The sequence below is a fragment of the Coccinella septempunctata genome, chromosome 6 (genome assembly GCF_907165205.1).
Source record: "Coccinella septempunctata chromosome 6, icCocSept1.1, whole genome shotgun sequence".
Lineage (NCBI taxonomy): Eukaryota > Metazoa > Arthropoda > Insecta > Coleoptera > Coccinellidae > Coccinella > Coccinella septempunctata.
Window position 1 is genome coordinate 33,664,447 of NC_058194.1, and position 17,398 is coordinate 33,681,844.

General features: G+C 42.9%; 2 protein-coding genes across 5 annotated transcripts in view; both read right to left on the reverse strand.

Moving 5' to 3' along the window:
- LOC123315626 overlaps nt 1-12,795 on the reverse strand; it is a 55,290-nt gene extending 42,495 nt beyond the window's left edge. For 2 of the 4 annotated variants that reach the window (XM_044901391.1, XM_044901389.1), the window contains exons 1-5: nt 5,687-5,870; nt 4,160-4,396; nt 3,890-4,023; nt 1,494-1,966; nt 1,116-1,428 (exon numbers count right to left, since the gene is read on the reverse strand). In XM_044901391.1, coding sequence (XP_044757326.1) covers nt 1,116-1,428; nt 1,494-1,966; nt 3,890-4,023; nt 4,160-4,396; nt 5,687-5,847 — 1,318 coding nt within the window. In that variant the 5' untranslated portion in view covers nt 5,848-5,870. Of the gene's footprint in view, nt 1-1,115; nt 1,429-1,493; nt 1,967-3,889; nt 4,024-4,159; nt 4,397-5,686; nt 5,871-8,126; nt 8,245-12,625 lie in introns of those variants that run through there. The other 2 variants (XM_044901390.1, XM_044901392.1) reach the window with 2 other exon arrangements.
- A 2,585-nt stretch (nt 12,796-15,380) lies between these two features.
- LOC123315629 lies at nt 15,381-17,222 on the reverse strand. The gene is made up of 3 exons (XM_044901395.1): nt 17,089-17,222; nt 16,361-17,034; nt 15,381-16,190 (listed from the first exon to the last, which is right to left on the reverse strand). The coding sequence occupies exons 1-3, from the start codon at nt 17,120-17,122 to the stop codon at nt 15,465-15,467; spliced, it is 1,434 nt and encodes a 477-aa protein (XP_044757330.1). The 5' UTR covers nt 17,123-17,222; the 3' UTR covers nt 15,381-15,464.
- Between the last annotated feature and the right edge of the window lie 176 nt (nt 17,223-17,398).

A 17,398-nucleotide genomic window follows, 5' to 3' on the forward strand; every position in this document is an offset into this window, starting at 1 on the left:
ATACGACCGAATCGGAGATATTAGCCGGGCAATCTTTTCCCAGATAATCTGAAGTCGAGTCCCTGCTCATAAAACCGAAGAAATTACAAGACTTCCCGAATTTTTTTCACGGAATTCCGCCGAAGATAAAGGCAACCATCTTTTGATGGGGCGCGTCATAGAGGCCCACCTCTTCTTCCTCCGCCAAACGCCCCAAAAGTGCCATAAGCATTAGACGTCACATGATGAAAACCAGGAGATCCACGTTAACCAGCTAATTCGCCTTAAAAAAACATAATAAAATGCAAAAAACACTAATTATCGTCGAATCCATACTACCCACCCCTATCTGTCATTGTCAAACCGCCCCTAACCTGTATCTGTCAGAAACGTCATGCGGGAGTTTATTCTGTGATCGTGACTTCGTTTATGTTCGCGTTTGGTAGAGGTCCATAGTCACGAGTTGAATCTGAAGCTTTTTTCCGTCGTTTTCCATAGGTATCCAGGACCGAGACTGTTTCCTGGGCACAGTTTGGATAAATAGAGCATTTTCCGCAGCCTCTAAATCAGCCCATCTTCCCTCCTTGCCTCTCACGAAATTAGTATACACCAACTAGTAGCACAGCATTTCACCACCTCCACCATTTAGGTCGATTCGTATCAAAAAACCGTAACGAAATTCAAAATACCGAGGCCATAAACACCGCTCTTTTTTCTACGAGTCGAACGGATACTACCCACCCCTGTCCGTGATCGGTAACCTCACTTCTGTCAGTTTTTGTTGACATTTCCGATCATTCCGTACCTCATCGTCATAGAAAAAACGCTACTTGTTCGTCAAGTTGTGGTGACGTCGGTTCTGTCGAAGTCAGTTGATGTCATAGTTGTCTCTGGTGAAGTTAACGTCAGTTTGAAGTTAGCACCGATCACAGAGCGTGGTGGGCGACTCATAGAGCGCGAAGACTTCTGTTTTTGGCCTCGGTATCCATGGATGTCATCATATCTTCAGTTTTTCTTGCAACTCGTCCGCAAAGACTACTACGATAACATCATTAACGATATTATGAATCAATTTACCGATAATCTCCATGCAAAAGCTCAGGCTGACATGCGGAACATTCCACCACCAAACTCACCGCTGTCCACCGCCGCCATCTTCCTCATGTCCTGCCTCCTGCGTCTGACCGTCACCTTCCGAAATACCGTACCGCTCAAGGGCTCTATGTCGCACAGTTCCACCGGCAAAAACTCCCTCTCCGCACCGGTACCGCCAGAGCTTGAGGTCTCCAGGGAAGAAGCAGAAGTTCCGGATTGGTTGGCGAGATTCTCCTCCACCATCGTCTCAGAGCGTTCTTGGAGGGACCTGGCGGCTTGGAGATGATGCTGGGGACGAGGTATGCGACTCGGAGTATCGGTCAACGAGACGGCCTTGCTCAGGTGAGGGTTGATCTGAAAAGAAAAGAGAAGGAATCAAAACAGCAATCAAATCGACAGATTTAATCATACAAACTCACATTTTTCGGCGACCTAGTCGGCGTCTCCTCCAGGTCCCTGGCGCAGCTCTCGAAGCTCACCCTCTTCTCCACCTTCCCAACACCTTCACCCTTAGCTTCACCACCGTCACCCTTCGCGGCCTCCCCGCGTTTCTTCCTTGCCGCCCTGGCCGTCCGGTCCTTCTGCGCGTACAGGATCAGCGGGTTTATCCTGGGGGACCTGGGGGTCGGCGACTTGGCCGACGCGGAATCGGCCTCGTCCGATCTCTCGGGGTAGACGTCTTCGGAGTGCGTCCTGCGGGCCGGCGAGTGTTTCCTGGGCGGCGACGACGGACACTCGACGGTCGTCGGCGTCGTCTTCTGATGCGTGTCGGACTCCTGGCGTTGGTGCTGCTGCAGGGAGGGGTAGCTGTTGATGTCCTGGCCCCTGGGGAGGCTGTTGTAGAGGCGCATCTCGGGCGTGGTTCGGGGAGCGTTCCATCGCGTCGACGGATCTGAAAACGACCACTGGGGATTTAGTTTTGTTTGGGTGGTGTTCCAGCAGAGTTCACGAATTCAAAATCGATAGGTTTGTCCTCACTCAGTCCTTCAATAACTTTTTAACTATAAAAAAGAGTGTTTCTGAGTTAATATTTTGCTCGTACGTATACATCGTGTATTTCCAAACCTAAAATCAACCATACGTTGATTTAACCTATAATCAACGTATATGATTCAACTCCTAAGTATGGCCACCACCTTATCTTGTATTCCCAACGTATAAACAATAAGAAGAGCGATCGACGTTGAATAAGAAACCATTCAGTAATCCGTTACTCTAATCATCAATAAGAAACGTTTCCTTATCGTTCTTTGGAAACGTATAATCAATGAAGAGTGAGAAACATTACATCAGCGTTGAATACTAAACTCTTCAACAACCTGTCACTTCAACCACCAAGAGAAACGTTTCCTCAACATATCCCCTCAAAGTATATCCAAAAAAGAAACGTTACATAAGCGTTGAGTACGAAACTATTCAACAACCTGTCACTTCAACCACCAAGAGAAACGTTTCCTTATCATATCCCCTCAACATATATGCAATAAAGCATGAGAAACTTTACATAAGCGTTGAATACGAAACTATTTAACAACTCTTCATTGTAACTGCCAATGTAAACGTTTCTTTATCGTTCTGGATCAACGTATGTTCAATAAAAGGTAAGAAACGTTACACCAACGTTAAATACGAAACTATCCTTCAACCTGTTACTTTAAAAAGAGTATGAAACGTGTTCTCATGGTGTCTCCTCAACGTCTATTTCATATGTTGAAAAAACGTTAAATTAAGTGTTGGCACACACTCTACGAGGCTGAGGAAGGGATCCGGTGGTGCTGTTTAACCTATGATGCATTTCGCATTGTTTCTGTGGCTGCAATAAGCTATACATCGAGCTTAGAAATTGGGGAATCAAGGAACTCTCGTAGAAACAATACCCAACTTCCGCAAATATACCTTTTCCCAGTTTTCCCTCTGTCGAAGCAACGCCATTCAGCCTGTAAACAAAGGGGACCAGATGCACAAACATCCAGGCCGAACAAAAGTTGACGTGTGTGTGCCATCTCTGAAACGTCTACAATATCCTATCGAGGGATCGATCCCGCACTCTGATGACACAGATAAAACCCGACAATGAGCGGTTTTCAACGCGCTTGCTAGTGCATGTGGAGGTTATTGTTGAGGGGCTTCTGGGATAGATTGAACACGAAGGACCATTCGATTCGTCGCCGTTCGATTCTTGGTAATATGGTAATCAATCGATTTCCATCTCGAGCGGGAAAATTCGCAGACGAGGTGCTAGGAGAATCCTGTCAAGTTTATGGAAGATTTGGTCTGGATTCCATCATATTATATCGCACCTTTCGGTCAGCTTTTATTGTCAGATGTGAGTGTAGAGTCGAATTGAAAATTGGCCATATTTTACCTGATTTCCACTAGGAAAAAACGGTTTAGTTTCTGCTCTAGTTCGAATCGCGAATATTCTGAGAAACCTAACCTAGCGGGGTTTCTATAAGTAACTGCGATGCATAAGGAAAGGAGCGTGAGAAACACAACACCCCCTATCGAGTTTCTGAGTAGCTCGCGTGTCTTGTAGCTCAATTGAGCTCCAAAGGGAAACGCAGACACAATGTGTTACGTATTAAGGACATCTAGGTGTTCGGAAATGGGGCCAAAATGCTAAGGAATGAATCATTGTATCCCAATTCAACCACTACCCTTCGGAATGTTTTAACGAACTCTCCTAGGGGGTGTATCACAAGACGGAAGGTTGTGTGTGTCAATAGAAACACACGTGAAGGCGTAGATAAAGCAAAATATGTCTGGTAAATGACAATGACGCTTTAGATATGGACGTTAAACATCAAATACTCACTGGAGATGGTCCAGGATCTGCGAATCGTCCTTTTGATGATGTCAGCCGCCGGCACATACACCCTATTGTCACGCCGACGGCTAGGGCGTCGTACAAACTCGTTCATCCATTCCCCGCTTGCTGCCTGGATCTCCCTGGAACAGATAAATCGGGTTCTGAACGGAAATAACCTCCTACTGCACGACTCTAGCCCACTTTCGGGATGATGCGCTGAAGATGGCGCAAGAATTCCGAAACCAGCAAGATAAAACTTTGTGAAAAATCACTCACATTCTCTTGTGGCACACCGTGCAAACCCAATCGGTCGTCCTGTACGAGTACTCCCTACATCCTTTGCACACCTTCAATCTGCACGCCCTGCAATAAGCGCCCCTGTTTATCACCCTTCCTAGTTCGACCCTGCACCTTCCGCAACAACGGTCGGGGTCCGGACCTGTCCTATCCAGATCCGTCGAGGGACGAAGGGCGCCTTTTCTCCTCAGGTTCTGCAGCTCGGCCTTCAGATGCCTGGAAAGCAAAGAACAATTAAGTTGCTATATTTTCCGGGGTATGTAATGAAGGAGGAGGTGGAGGCGCTGGGCTAGAGATTATTAATTTCGCGAATGGAGACTTATAGCCAGTAGCAGATACTGTAACGTGGTTTCCTCGGAGAAAACTTATCTCGAGCGCCAGCTATTCTTTTCACTAGGAAGAATAGCAAACTTACCAGAGTAGCTGCTAGTCGGAGACAGAGTTCGCGATAACGAAGTACATAGTCAAAATCAAATTATGTACCAGTTTATTCACACCCTCGGAAACTGATTATATGTACAACGGAGATATGTGTAGGTATGAAATATGAGCGAATCGATCAGCAAACATACATTCGGGAAATTTCGCTACCCCAAAGGCTACGCTCCATGACTGATAGCGAAGAAAAGGTTTATTTTGAGAGCAACTACGGGATTTCACTGACGACGAGCGGTATCTCTTATTCTCTACCCCAAGGGCTTACGCACCATGACTGATAGCGAAGGGAAAAGTCAGACTCGCGAAACAGGGTAAAGTACGGCAAAAGATGACAGAAAGCGATACAGTACAGCAGTGTCGAAGAAGTAACCGGTGCAGGTCTAACAAAGAAACTGAACGGTAAAGACGAGGACCTACCTCCTTTATTTCAGGCACTCGCGGAAAACAAACGAAAACTAAAAAATTAATTCCTAAGGGCTAGATGAAATTTTCAACTAGAAGAGTCGCTTTTTTAGATTATGTATCGCATCCAGATCGAATCAATTGCAATGTAATTGATGCAGCTGAATTACCGAATGCGGTAATATTGAAAGTCGGACAACGTCAACTCTGAATTCTATCCGAATGAATGTATTTGGGGCGTATTCAAATCATTCGAACATAATAATAATCCAAATAGCCAATGATGTAATATTTTGCTGTTTATTATGGATTATGCCGGAGCAATAATAGGTAATGAGAGAAATCTGGATATTGCGCTCGTATAATCAGTACTCTACAGGGTGGACATGGGAAATGATCTTTTCCGAGCCTCAAATCATGATAAGATAAGCTGTTACGCCAGCAGATTTCCCCAAAAAAAAATTCACTAGGTGAAAATTCCATAATCTTGATTCTTCTCACACCTCACCTAAATCAAGAAACGGTAAGTTAAACGATTTTCGTTTCGATAGAGTATGAGTAAGTAAAACGATCATTAGTAACCAAACAAGCCTTATGACAATTATTAACAAACAACACATAACATGCCAATCATCCAGGAACAAAGCAATCCTCTGTCCAATTTACATGTTCAGATCACCCTTCACCAGTCTGGACGCGAAGCATCTCCAAAACCACAGGACCCGCACCAAGAACTCCAGATTCTTCTTCATCGATACGATCGCGAAAGACAACAACCAAGATACTGATCGACGTAGGGCATGTGTCGGGAAGACCTGCTGATTCATCCGGTGATCCAGGTATGGTATCGGGTATTGTGTGGCATTTCGTAATTGATATAGTAGGTCGTGCCATGGGCGGAATGGTAGAGGCGTGAAAAGTTGCTCAAGAATGAGATCTCGATTAGGACTCTTGTCTTATGTACCTACGTTCACCGATAGGACCGTTCTCATTTCTATTGTGCCCTCAATATTCCAGCATTCGTGATTTCTCGTTTGAAACTAGAATTGAACGACATGATCTTCACTTGGATGAGCTATTTAACCACGACACGTGTTTCGTTATCCCAATAGCATCTTCAGGTGGGTGGAAGTAAACTAAGTTACTTGGTTATTTCTGGTATTATGTACGAGGATGTATTGATATCTAGTTCCATAGCTATATTGATATTGCGTTACCATAGCTCATCAGAAGTGTCAGTGTGAAGTTTGAGGTCAAGAAAGTAAACCAGAGTTACGCAATCAATTGAAAGAAAGAAGATGTCCACTGAAATTGTGAAAATAGAAAAATTGGAGTATCGAGCCATCATCAAGTACCTGTATTTTAAAGGGTTAAGAAGTAAGCAGTTTCACGAAGATATGCTTGATACCCTTGGTGATCAATGTCCTTCGTATGCGACCGTGAAAAATTGAACTACAAGCTTCAAAACAGGTAAATTTTCCATTGAAGATGATGACCGATCGGGAAGGCCAGTCCTCGAAAATATCGTTGCAGTTCATGACATGATTTTATCAGACAGTCGAATTGGGCTAAAACGGATATCTGAAGCACTGAATATTTCATAAGAAAGCGTTCAACATATAGTTCACCTCAATTTGGACATGAGAAAAATTACTGCAAAATGGATCCTAAAACGTTTGAATGCTGACCAAAGGCGTGCAAGGGTAGAAGCATCGCGTTCGATCTGTGCTCGATTTGAAAACGATGCAGACTTCTTAAACCGAACTGTTACTATGGATGAGACTTGGGTACATTTCTACGATCCAGGAACAAAGCAACAATCGATGAAATGGTGACATTCTAGTTCTCCAAGACCTAAGAAGTTTCGTGTCAAAAAATCTGCTGGAAAAGTTCTTGTTTCAGTTTTTTGGGATTGCCATGGAGTAATCATGATCGATTTTTTGGACAAGGGTAGAACAATAACCGGAGATTACTAATCGACATTACTGACCACTCTACGGAGAAAAACTGAAGAAGAAAGACGCGGAAAGCTATCCAAAGGTGTTTTGTTTTTGCAGGACAACGCCCCTGTACACAAATCTCATGTTGCCATACAAAAAATTCGTGATTTATGGTTTGAATTACTAGAACACCCCCTTTATGCACCAGATTTGGCTCCATCCGACTATCATCTCTTTCCCCAACTGAAAAATAGTTTAAAAGGTCGTAAATTTTCTTCCAACGAGGAGGTAATGAAAGCTTTGGAGATCTGGTTTGCAGAGCAAGAAGAAACATTTTTTTGGAAAGGTCTAGAGACGTTGCAGGTTCGCTGTAATAAATGTATCCAATTAAGAGGAGAATATGTTGAGTAATAAAATATTTCGACACTGAAATTTTGTTTGGTTCTATAGTAGGCTAAGAATTTCTCAATATATCCTCGTATGTTGAGCGATAATTTCAGTAGACTCGTATTCATGGACCTTAATATCGCGAAAAACATTTTCCCCTCTTGTCATATCTGTCATTTCCACCAGAACCGCACCTGGAACCCCGACTAGCACCGCCTGAATCTGCTGGGTGGAAAACGTACATGCCGAGCTATTTTTTTCAGCGTTACCTCGTTGTCCATTCACTTACGTAATCGAATTTTTTACGCTTCGCGTGTTACATATATATTTCCACCTTTCATTTCGACGAAACGGCGCTGATTCGTACGGGTTGATGCATTCGGGACGTGCGTTTTGTTCCCCGCTCCAAAAGATAACGGGGGGCACAATAAAACCTCCATCCTGTTATCGGAAAGGATCTTTTTGGAATTCATGCTGTGGGCTGAGGGTTTCAAAGGGGGTTTCGCGGCACTGTAACCTTGCCTATGGGGCTTCGACCAGAGCTGTTTTCTTCGTCTACAGCTTGCCGTCCAGTTCTAATGAACTCCAGTATCTAGGATGCTTCAAATCTTAGATCTTAGAAACGATTACACAGTGAAAAATTGAGAAAATTCATTTTCCTTCGAATTTTGGGGGTTCTTTCTCCCTTCGTGTGATTTCCGAATTGTTAGTCACAAGAATGAGCACATAAAGGCGTTAAATACCATACAAACATAAAGCCCGTCGAGGTTCTGACTCACCGTTGGTCTTCCTCATTGAGGAATAAAGTTACGCCGGACATCCTGAGGGTTGAATCCTTTCGATCTGGAGCCTGGAAGACGCTGAGGGACTCTACGTTTTCTTTCGTTTCAGCAACATCTGCATCCAGAATAAAAAATGCACTTTTAGGGGGAAAAACTGCGATAGTGTTTCTCCCATCGTGTGTTGATGTAGGTGCTCCAGAAATAGAAGTTACAATGTGAAAAATTCGTATAAAATGTGGGACTTCTAGGAACTCTTTCGAATACAACAAACTTCTAACCAGAGAGTTCAATTACCATCCAAGAATAAACGCAATATTTGTATTGACGCCAGTATGGCGACAAAACATCTTCAATTTCTTACAAAATTTAGTTGAAATATTGATTCAACTCGGCAGAGCCAAGATATTCCCCTTTGGAGAACTTTTCTCCAACTGTAAAACGCTCATAGATCTCATAGAGATTATCATCTCGATTTTACGGCAAAAAAACGCTTTATCGGTTTAATCTGACAGGGGAAAGCGTGGTACGTCGGATTTCGAAGTGAAAATTATCAAAGCACAATTATCTTCGACTGATCTTTCGTACAAACACGACTCTTTCCCCTTTCGGACGTAGGGAGATTGATGATGGTCCACACGATTTGTATGTTTAAACGCGCGTAACACAGGCTTAACGCTCCGGTGTTTCCATTTCCTAGGCGTTCAGTTTCATAAGCACGATTTTACACGGATACGTCCTACAGAAGTTACAGAATTCGACGAATATAGTCCAATAAATTCCCAGGAGAAAACCGAACTCTTCCTGAAGGTTCTAAGATTTCAATCCACTGAAAACACACCAGTAGAAAGTAGTAGATAGATAGATAGAAGATAAGGGGTGTTTCGATAACCCATTAGAATTCAATAAAACGTTTTTTGTTTGTACCAGAAGATCTTGATATCCAAGAACGTTTCCACAAACAATGGAAATAACAACATTGGTTGGATATGACAATATCACCTTTAAATATGACTCACTCATTAATTATACCTCGCAATTGTAGGTGTTGAATGCTGCATTGGAAACTTGTTGTTTTATGCTCAAAATCGATTGGTTTCCATCGGAAATAATTGCAATTTTTACACAGTTGCAGGCGTATCTTCGTCTACAATAAATTAGTCGAAAGCCAGAAGGATTTGTTCTCTGTTTTCTGGTATCTGATCATCCCCTAACGTGAATTGCGAATTTCAGAGACGTTTAAATTTTTTTCCTAGTTCCAAATTACAAACTCGAGCGTTGTCCCTGTAGTCGTTCTCATTTGAATATCTAAACAATATGCGGACACAGGAAATGCAACTAATGAAATTCACAGTCTGCCGTACCGTTAACCAAGAAGCCAATTGACGAAGAAGAAACAGGTGCTGTCGCCATATGACGCGAATTTACCATGGGGGTATTATTGAACTGCTTACGGAATTGTTTCTGAGAGAAAACCGATGAGGTAGTCGTTAGATAATTCGTTTTGAAATGAACGTTTGATACTGTCACTGTCCATTTCGATGAAGAAATCATCTTCCTTCTGTATTATTATCGTCCAAGAGGATAAAGAAAAAACGCTTCCCTCAAGGCATTTCGATGAAAAACTTCATTCAATGCTAGATGTGGGGTGGAAAGATATACAGGGTGAGTCACACTGAGACTCAAGGTTTTTTCAAGATGAATTCTACTCTCAGAATTTATGGGCCTTCACATTTCAAAGGGTTTTTCAATCTTCTGTTCCGGAAACACAATGATGAAAACGAGTTCAGCCCAACCTCTGAGCTACTAATCAATATACAGGGTGAATACATCAAATAAAGCATCCCTGGTTGTCCTTTGACAAATATTGTTTCATCTAAATTTAATACGAGTGTCCTATTGAGAATTGTTGATATGACTCGACCAACGAATTCGTAAAATACAGTCTTAATGATTCCATTTATCACGACCCGTGTAATAATGGGTATAACCTTTGATTCCCACCGAAACCAGTCGAAAAACAACCTTCCTAATTAATTAATAATTCAGAGTTCAAAGCACCATCAACGATCTTTCATCAAAACTTGGATTTTCTCAGACCCGAGTGACATAAACCGCCATTCAACCTGTGGCAAATGAAGAAAAACAAGGAACTACCGTCGAATAAGACAAGTCTGATGACCTGACCTCATGTATCTTCATAACAGGTCTCTATGGGAACGACCACAAGGCGTGCACAATGCTCAATTCACGCATAAACGTACATTGCACGAATTTTCAGGTTGTTGACCGCCGAATGCTGCCTGGAAGAGGCTCGACGAATGGACACCCCTATCGATACGAACGTACCCTTATTCTCGTGGATCATCCCTGACAGATGAGTCTGTCGATTCTAAATCGCGTTTCTGTGCATTTCTCGAGAATTCCCGACGAATCCCAGACACATAACCGTGAAAATGACACATTCGCATACCTGCGTTGACAGTTCGTTCCACGGTAGGCCAAATAATCCTTGCACACTGGGAGCCTCGGAGATGCGGACGCTGGATCAAGAGACAAACCTCTCGACACTTTCACTCGACCGTCAAACTGCACCTGCACCCTTCTGTAAGGTCATTTTTCCGCACACTTTTCAACGTCGAAAACACTGCATGGGGGAAAAAAACGACGGGTCCAAGATGAAGATTGCGATTTGTCGTTCTTTCGTATACCGGTCGATTTGACAGACTTGCGGCCCGCCACACGGTCGTCCTCGTCTCGGCGATTGTGAGTGTCGGCCCGTCCAAGGTGCGACGCGGATGCGCACGCGCGACTTCGGTAATCCGACTTAAGACAGGTTCACGAGTCGCGAGCCGGATCCGAGAAAGGTACTTGACGTGACATATCGGCAGGATTGGTCACTATACCGAGAAAGAGAAGGGTGGTTTATTGAAACGGCGCGGAATTGTTATCTCTGCGGGTGTAACAGGTACAATCGTTCCCGACTGGCTTTCGAGAGAACGTTCATCCATGGGGAATCTTGAAAAACGATGCAAATTTCATTTCATTGCCCATTTCTTGAAAACGCCCGATCCCCAGTTGAAGAGCGATCGCCCAACTAGCTTTGTTCGAAAATATCCAGAGAAAATAGTCAATTTCCACGTCAACCGAGAAAAGAACCAGAGGGAAAATCGCAAACATGGCCGATTACGACCATATTTATGATTCACACTCTGACATTAGACGTCAAGACAGAAAACTTGTCTGCCAAGTAACGTACGAACATCTGTGGTCTTGTCAGGGGTGGATAAACGCACAGACGACGAATCTCTACTGCCGAGGTAGATCTAGCAGCAAGATATGACGATCTGTGGTCCTGTCAGGGGTGGATAAAAGCTCAGACGACGGATCAACTCCCAGGTTACACAGAAATCTTCCTGCTGACTCGTTGGAAATCATAAACCAAAGACTGGGAATAATTCAGATTTTTACCGAGCGAATATTACAAATTTAAACTCATAAAAACCGCTCATTCTCTCACTTCATGCGTTAATAAATCTCTGCGAATCTCCATCGGTTGCAAAACAATCGCCAACCCGTGAAAGTTGACTCGTCTTTCTCGCTCCGTAGAATCATATCGGACCTTCGAATCTTCATTTCTAATTTCTAATAAAAGAAGTAATCAAGTGCCACTGCGAAAAAATCAATGATATAGCCATTCAAACATGTTTTATGGTAGAATTAATGGCGGTGTTTCATCACGATGTCAATCAGCACTAATTGGTTCTAGATGGCTTTTTATTATGGCGTTGGGACCATCATATAGCCATTATTTCCCATACTATATTGATAAACTTTCCTTTATACTCGATTATCAGGTAGATGAGTTCGTTCTGTGTATGTGCTGTATTTATGATTCAATTTGTTCACATTTCGAGCGTAAAGAATTCTTTTTCTTTCGTCAACTCTCTGTGATGACAAAGAATTGTCGAAGAATTACCTTGAAAATGTCAAAATCAAGAATCATAGACATGCCAATGTCATGATACACAAAAATCATAGATGTATGTTACGAAAATCTGTAGTCCCGCAAGGGGTGGACAAATAGATAGTCGACGAATCTTGATATGCAAGTCATAGATGTATGCTACGAAAATCTGTAGTCCCGCAAGGGGTGGACAAATAGATAGTCGAATGTCTTAATGTACACAGAACTGACGGAATTTCGAATCTCGACGATCCGTGTAATTCGATATCTGTGCCGTGCAATCGGCGCCAAATTCAAATCTAAAACCTCGCGCGCCGCGCTTCGGGCTTATATAATCTGTCGCTGTTTGTGTTCGATAAACCGCAATTTACATAGAACATTCGAAAACGCGAAAGGGTACTTTATTGCCTCCGAATGCAAACAAATGTAACGCCCTTAAGCGCATATATTGGACTGATGGGTCAAATAAAATGGCGAATAGGTTTTTTTATTCTGCGATTAGAGAGAAACTCACAAATGGTCTGGTACTCACATAACTTTGACCTCCTGCTCCCTCCTCAACAGTTCATCCCTTCCGAGCACCCTCAGGATGGTGACTCTCTCGATATCGGTGAGGTTGGAGGCCTCCCTGATGGCATCTGCCAAGACCAAGTGCGAGCAAGATGGATCGTCACAACAACATGACATCTCACTCGAAGTATCACAGCATAGAGCTTGTGGAGTACAAAATGCTGAAAAGATTTTTTCTTTTCTCATTTCCTATATTGCGTATCCATGCAAAACGAATATTGTTGAGGATGAGAACAAGCTTGAGAAGGAAACCTACAAGATAGACGCATTCAAAGTAAAGTGAAAACTTCTGGTGAGGCTGCTTGATGGTTTCAATAGTTGTAAAACGACATTTTTGACATAGATCAAATAAAACAAAACATCAATGTTATTTTCATAACTAAAAGTTTCCAAAGAACTATTTTTCGATTAACCAAAACCGCAAAAGGGCACAAGGGCGCCCAAGAAATTTCAACTAGTGGTACCCTAGTTGAAATCTATTTTCGACTCTTGTACCCAACCACGTCAACATAGCAGCATGAAAGTAATTTATTCTCCATGTCTACTGGTACTACTGAGTAATATGCAGAACGTTTTTTTTAATAATTTCGAATTCACGACGTTCTCGAATTCAAAACAAGAGGTGTTTACAGTGGAAAAATGCGTATTTTATTTTTTTGGATGAATATCGAGTGATCAAAATGTTCGAGAGGCAAAAAATTCAAAAAGAAACGTCAAAAATAGGTTTATGATGCAACCTATTAAACATGTCAGTCGAGTTGGTGTTGTATACCTACTCTGCTATCTGCATTGAACTCTATGAGAGTTCAATGGCTATCTGTGATAATGCAGAGTATCATTGGTTGTATCATTTCATTTTCCAACAAGCTTGATGTCCATACCAACAAAATCACCATTGATTGTGATACAAATATGCGACAAAGAGGGGTTATAGCCGTTATATTTTTTTAATTGGTTTCAATAACGGTTCCATTTTAAATGATGAACTTTGATGACTCCCATATTTTTATGGTACATGAATGAACGTGTCAGGGTGGTTTTTAGCGATCACTCGCGATAAAATACCAGTATCTCTCTATACGTATAGGTTTAATGGTCTCTCCCCAGGCACTCGTGTAATAAATTGTTTTCGGAAACTGGAGATTGCTTCCTGGTTTCACGATATAATGGTCAGAATGGATCCCGTTTGTGACCGGAATTGATTGGATGAGTTATGGGCCCTTTATTTTTCCTGCGTTGGTAGATACTGCTTCATCGATACCTATTCGATTGATATCTTGATAAATTTAACGGTTTTCAAGAGAAAGAATGATTTATCAACAGGTACTTAGCGTATAAGCTGGAATTATCTTCGAACTTAAATTTAGCCAGTAGGCCTATATCATTATAGGGAAACACCACTAAATTTATATGAAAGACCTTAATTTTTCTCGAAAACATTCATGTAATTGTTCAAAGCTTTCTGTAGTCGTTGAAAATTCAATTCATTTTATACCACAGGTGGTCAAATCTGTGAGTATATCTCTGCAATTCGTTTGAGGCTCAATATGATAATCAAAAGAAACCAAATGACTGTGCATCTACTTGTTTTTCTCTGAAACAGCCTTCATCAGTCCTTGAACAGCCTGAGAGGACCCTAATCACAAGAAAAATCTTATAATTTCCACTGTAACGACCTCTGCTCACCTAACAAATCCTCAAGAACCAAAGGAATTAAATTTTAATCTTTTGATACATTATTGCCTGATCTTTGAACAGGCCCATGATCAGATTGGCCCTTCAGAACCACCAGAAAACCGCTGATAGTTTGATCTACTCACCTAATATCAACAACCGAATAGAATATACCGAGCGTTCCAACAAATGAGCAACATCAACATGGCGTAAACTTAACAACTAACAATATTCAAAAAAAAAGTCCGTTATCACATCTGGTCCGTAAAGACCGCGGCCGATCTTCATCTGAGCCTCACCGCCTGCAACGAGACGACCTTTTTTGAGTGAAAACCATCGCGTGCTTCGCTCGCGCGCATCTAAAAACCGCGTACACCGCACCGATACCTTCCGACCCCTCCGAATGCTGCCGGCTATCTGGACTCTATCTGCTTCTTTGCATCCCCTTCTGCTACCCGGCTTGGGGTAGCCATGGAAACCAGCACAGCATCGGTTAACAATTAACTGACGCTGACGTCACCGCAGCTATTTGTATCGTTCCTCAACAGGTGGATGGGTTACTTTTACTTGTCCCAGTTTGCGCTGCACCTGATTGCGCCCGTACACGCTTTTCCGGCTGATGGAGAGGCTTTCCCGGCCGTTTTTCCGGCATCGCCCTCTTGTGCGTACGAGGGGCCATTAAACGCCGCAGAAGACGAATCACCTAATATGCTGAGTGGCGTTGGAACGACAACAAACAGCGATCGAGCAGGCTGATTGCGGCTGATGTTCATTTTGTAGCTAGATGATTGCTGTTTCAATACTCCAGATACAAATTAACTAGTTGGCTATTCGATGAGGTTGAAAAGTAGTTTGAAATTTCATCCAGCGTCCTTTAAAAACATGAGTAGAAAATCGTATAAGTCAGTTGCACTGGTGAGAGATGGGCACTGGCAAGTTAGGAAAAAATGAAAGTTAGTTCACCCCTGAGTGCTCCCCCCGGGTATTCACACCAGCAGAGATCACAATCACAAATCTGCGAGGATTGACCCAGTAAAACAAACTTTGAGACACACACTATATTTCTGTCAACAGTGTTAACAATAGCAAAACAAACAAAACTCCCCACATCGTCCAAATCCTCCACCTCACACGTCCTTCACCGTCTGTATGAGATAAATAAAGAAGCCGCAGTAAACCACGATGAAAACCCCGATGAGGTTCACCAAAATCCCGGATGGCTTAAGTTCCGCGTACGCGTCGCCCAGATACGTCACAGCCGCCTCCATGAACCCTGACAAACACGCGGAAACGATCATGAAGAACGAGGTCATGCTCAAGGCAACGTGAGTGGGCAGGATGACCAACTGCATGGTCTGCGTGAAACGAGGGTGAAAATACACCAAACTGATCAACCAGATCAAGCTGTAGAGGGCGAAAGCCAAGACGCCTATCCAAGCGTGCAGGGTGTACACGTGTTCGGTTGAGGTGCGAGACGAGAAAGCCATGGCCATGGCGGTACAGCTGACGACCACGGAGACCGTATGGACCAGGGAATGGATCATGTTAGACCACCAGGTCACCTTGGGGGAGTCCTCCTTGAGCGAGTACCTCGTGGTGCGGCACACCAAGATACCCTGGCTGCTCAAGAAGAAGAAACCGATCATAGAGAAGAGGATGTGCATGTTTATCATGTCGGAGAGGCCTCCGCGGTACATCGTTAACCAGAAGTAGGTCATCGCGATCAGGATAAAACCGAATAACGTGACGATGCCGTACAAATAGTAGTACTGCAGAATTTCTGTGTTGATTCGCATTCGGCGCACTCTTGGGATGAAGGCTACGGGATCGGGGATGGGGTGATAGTGGGCCTCCTGCAATAGAGAAATGGGATAACGTCTGGAAGTGGCCCAGAACATCAAAAATACAGGAAATTTCAACCCACTCAAACGGTGTCAATTCAGCCCTTCTACTGATGAATTTCGCATCCACCTTATGTACCTAATAATCACCCATCACCAAAACAAGTTTAAATAGTGCTTACCTCCAAAGAAGGACGTCCATTCGCAACTCCCTCATTCTTGATCCTGATCAATTCGTTCAATTCCTCAGACAAATCCGTCTCGTTCTTCGTGAGGAACATTTCTAGCCTCTCCAACCTGCCGTTGAGACGCGCGTAGTCGCTGAATGAAACTTTCGGCTTGGTATGTTCGTTCTGATCCGGAAAGTCCTTTACGTGGTCCGACAAAGTGGGCTTTTTGTCCGAATAAATGGTTTTCTTCTTTCTTGACATGGCTTCCGGTGACTTAGTCACACGTTTGAGGGTGTGAATAGAAGAAAGGGGTATTTTCTTGACGGAGGTTGATGCACGTATTTTATTTTGTGGGACACCTTGCTTGGGTTTACTCTTTTGAGGTTGTATCGGATTCGGACACTCGACTTTCATTTCGGTACGTTTCGCGAATCCACCAATTTTATTTATCGGGTGTTGTTCTGTGGTCTGGTTGATTCTACGTAGTGGGAAAACTAACTTATACGAATCGGTCCGATTATCTACGATTTTTCCGGGTTTTTTCACCTTCTTCCATATGCTCCAAGCATCGTTTTCAGAAGTGTCCGTCGAAGATAAAGAGCTTGGCATTTGTACGTATGGATTGTTACAATCAGTAACACATAAAAATTGACTGGCTTCCTGCTTCTTCCGGAGTTCTCTATTTTCTGTAACAATAATTTATTGATTTTGAAGCACAATTCGAAGGAAAAAGATCTCACCTTCGGATTTTCCTGCACTGTAGGTTTTTCTCATTCTATCTCAACAAGAATTGGATAAATTGTTCTCATATTAACGTGGTAAATATGCGAGAGGCTTTATTTTGATAACTGACACATGGTGAATAATTGTTGGAGACATGCGTTTCCATAGAAACCGGCCACCGGCCAACTTAAAGATTGCTTATTGTAATAAACTACACTTCTTCGAACATTTTCATTATAATGAACGACTTATTCATTTTGCAAAGATGAATCGATCTTTACCAACCCTCATTTCAATCAATTACAATCATTGATATGGTCGACACTT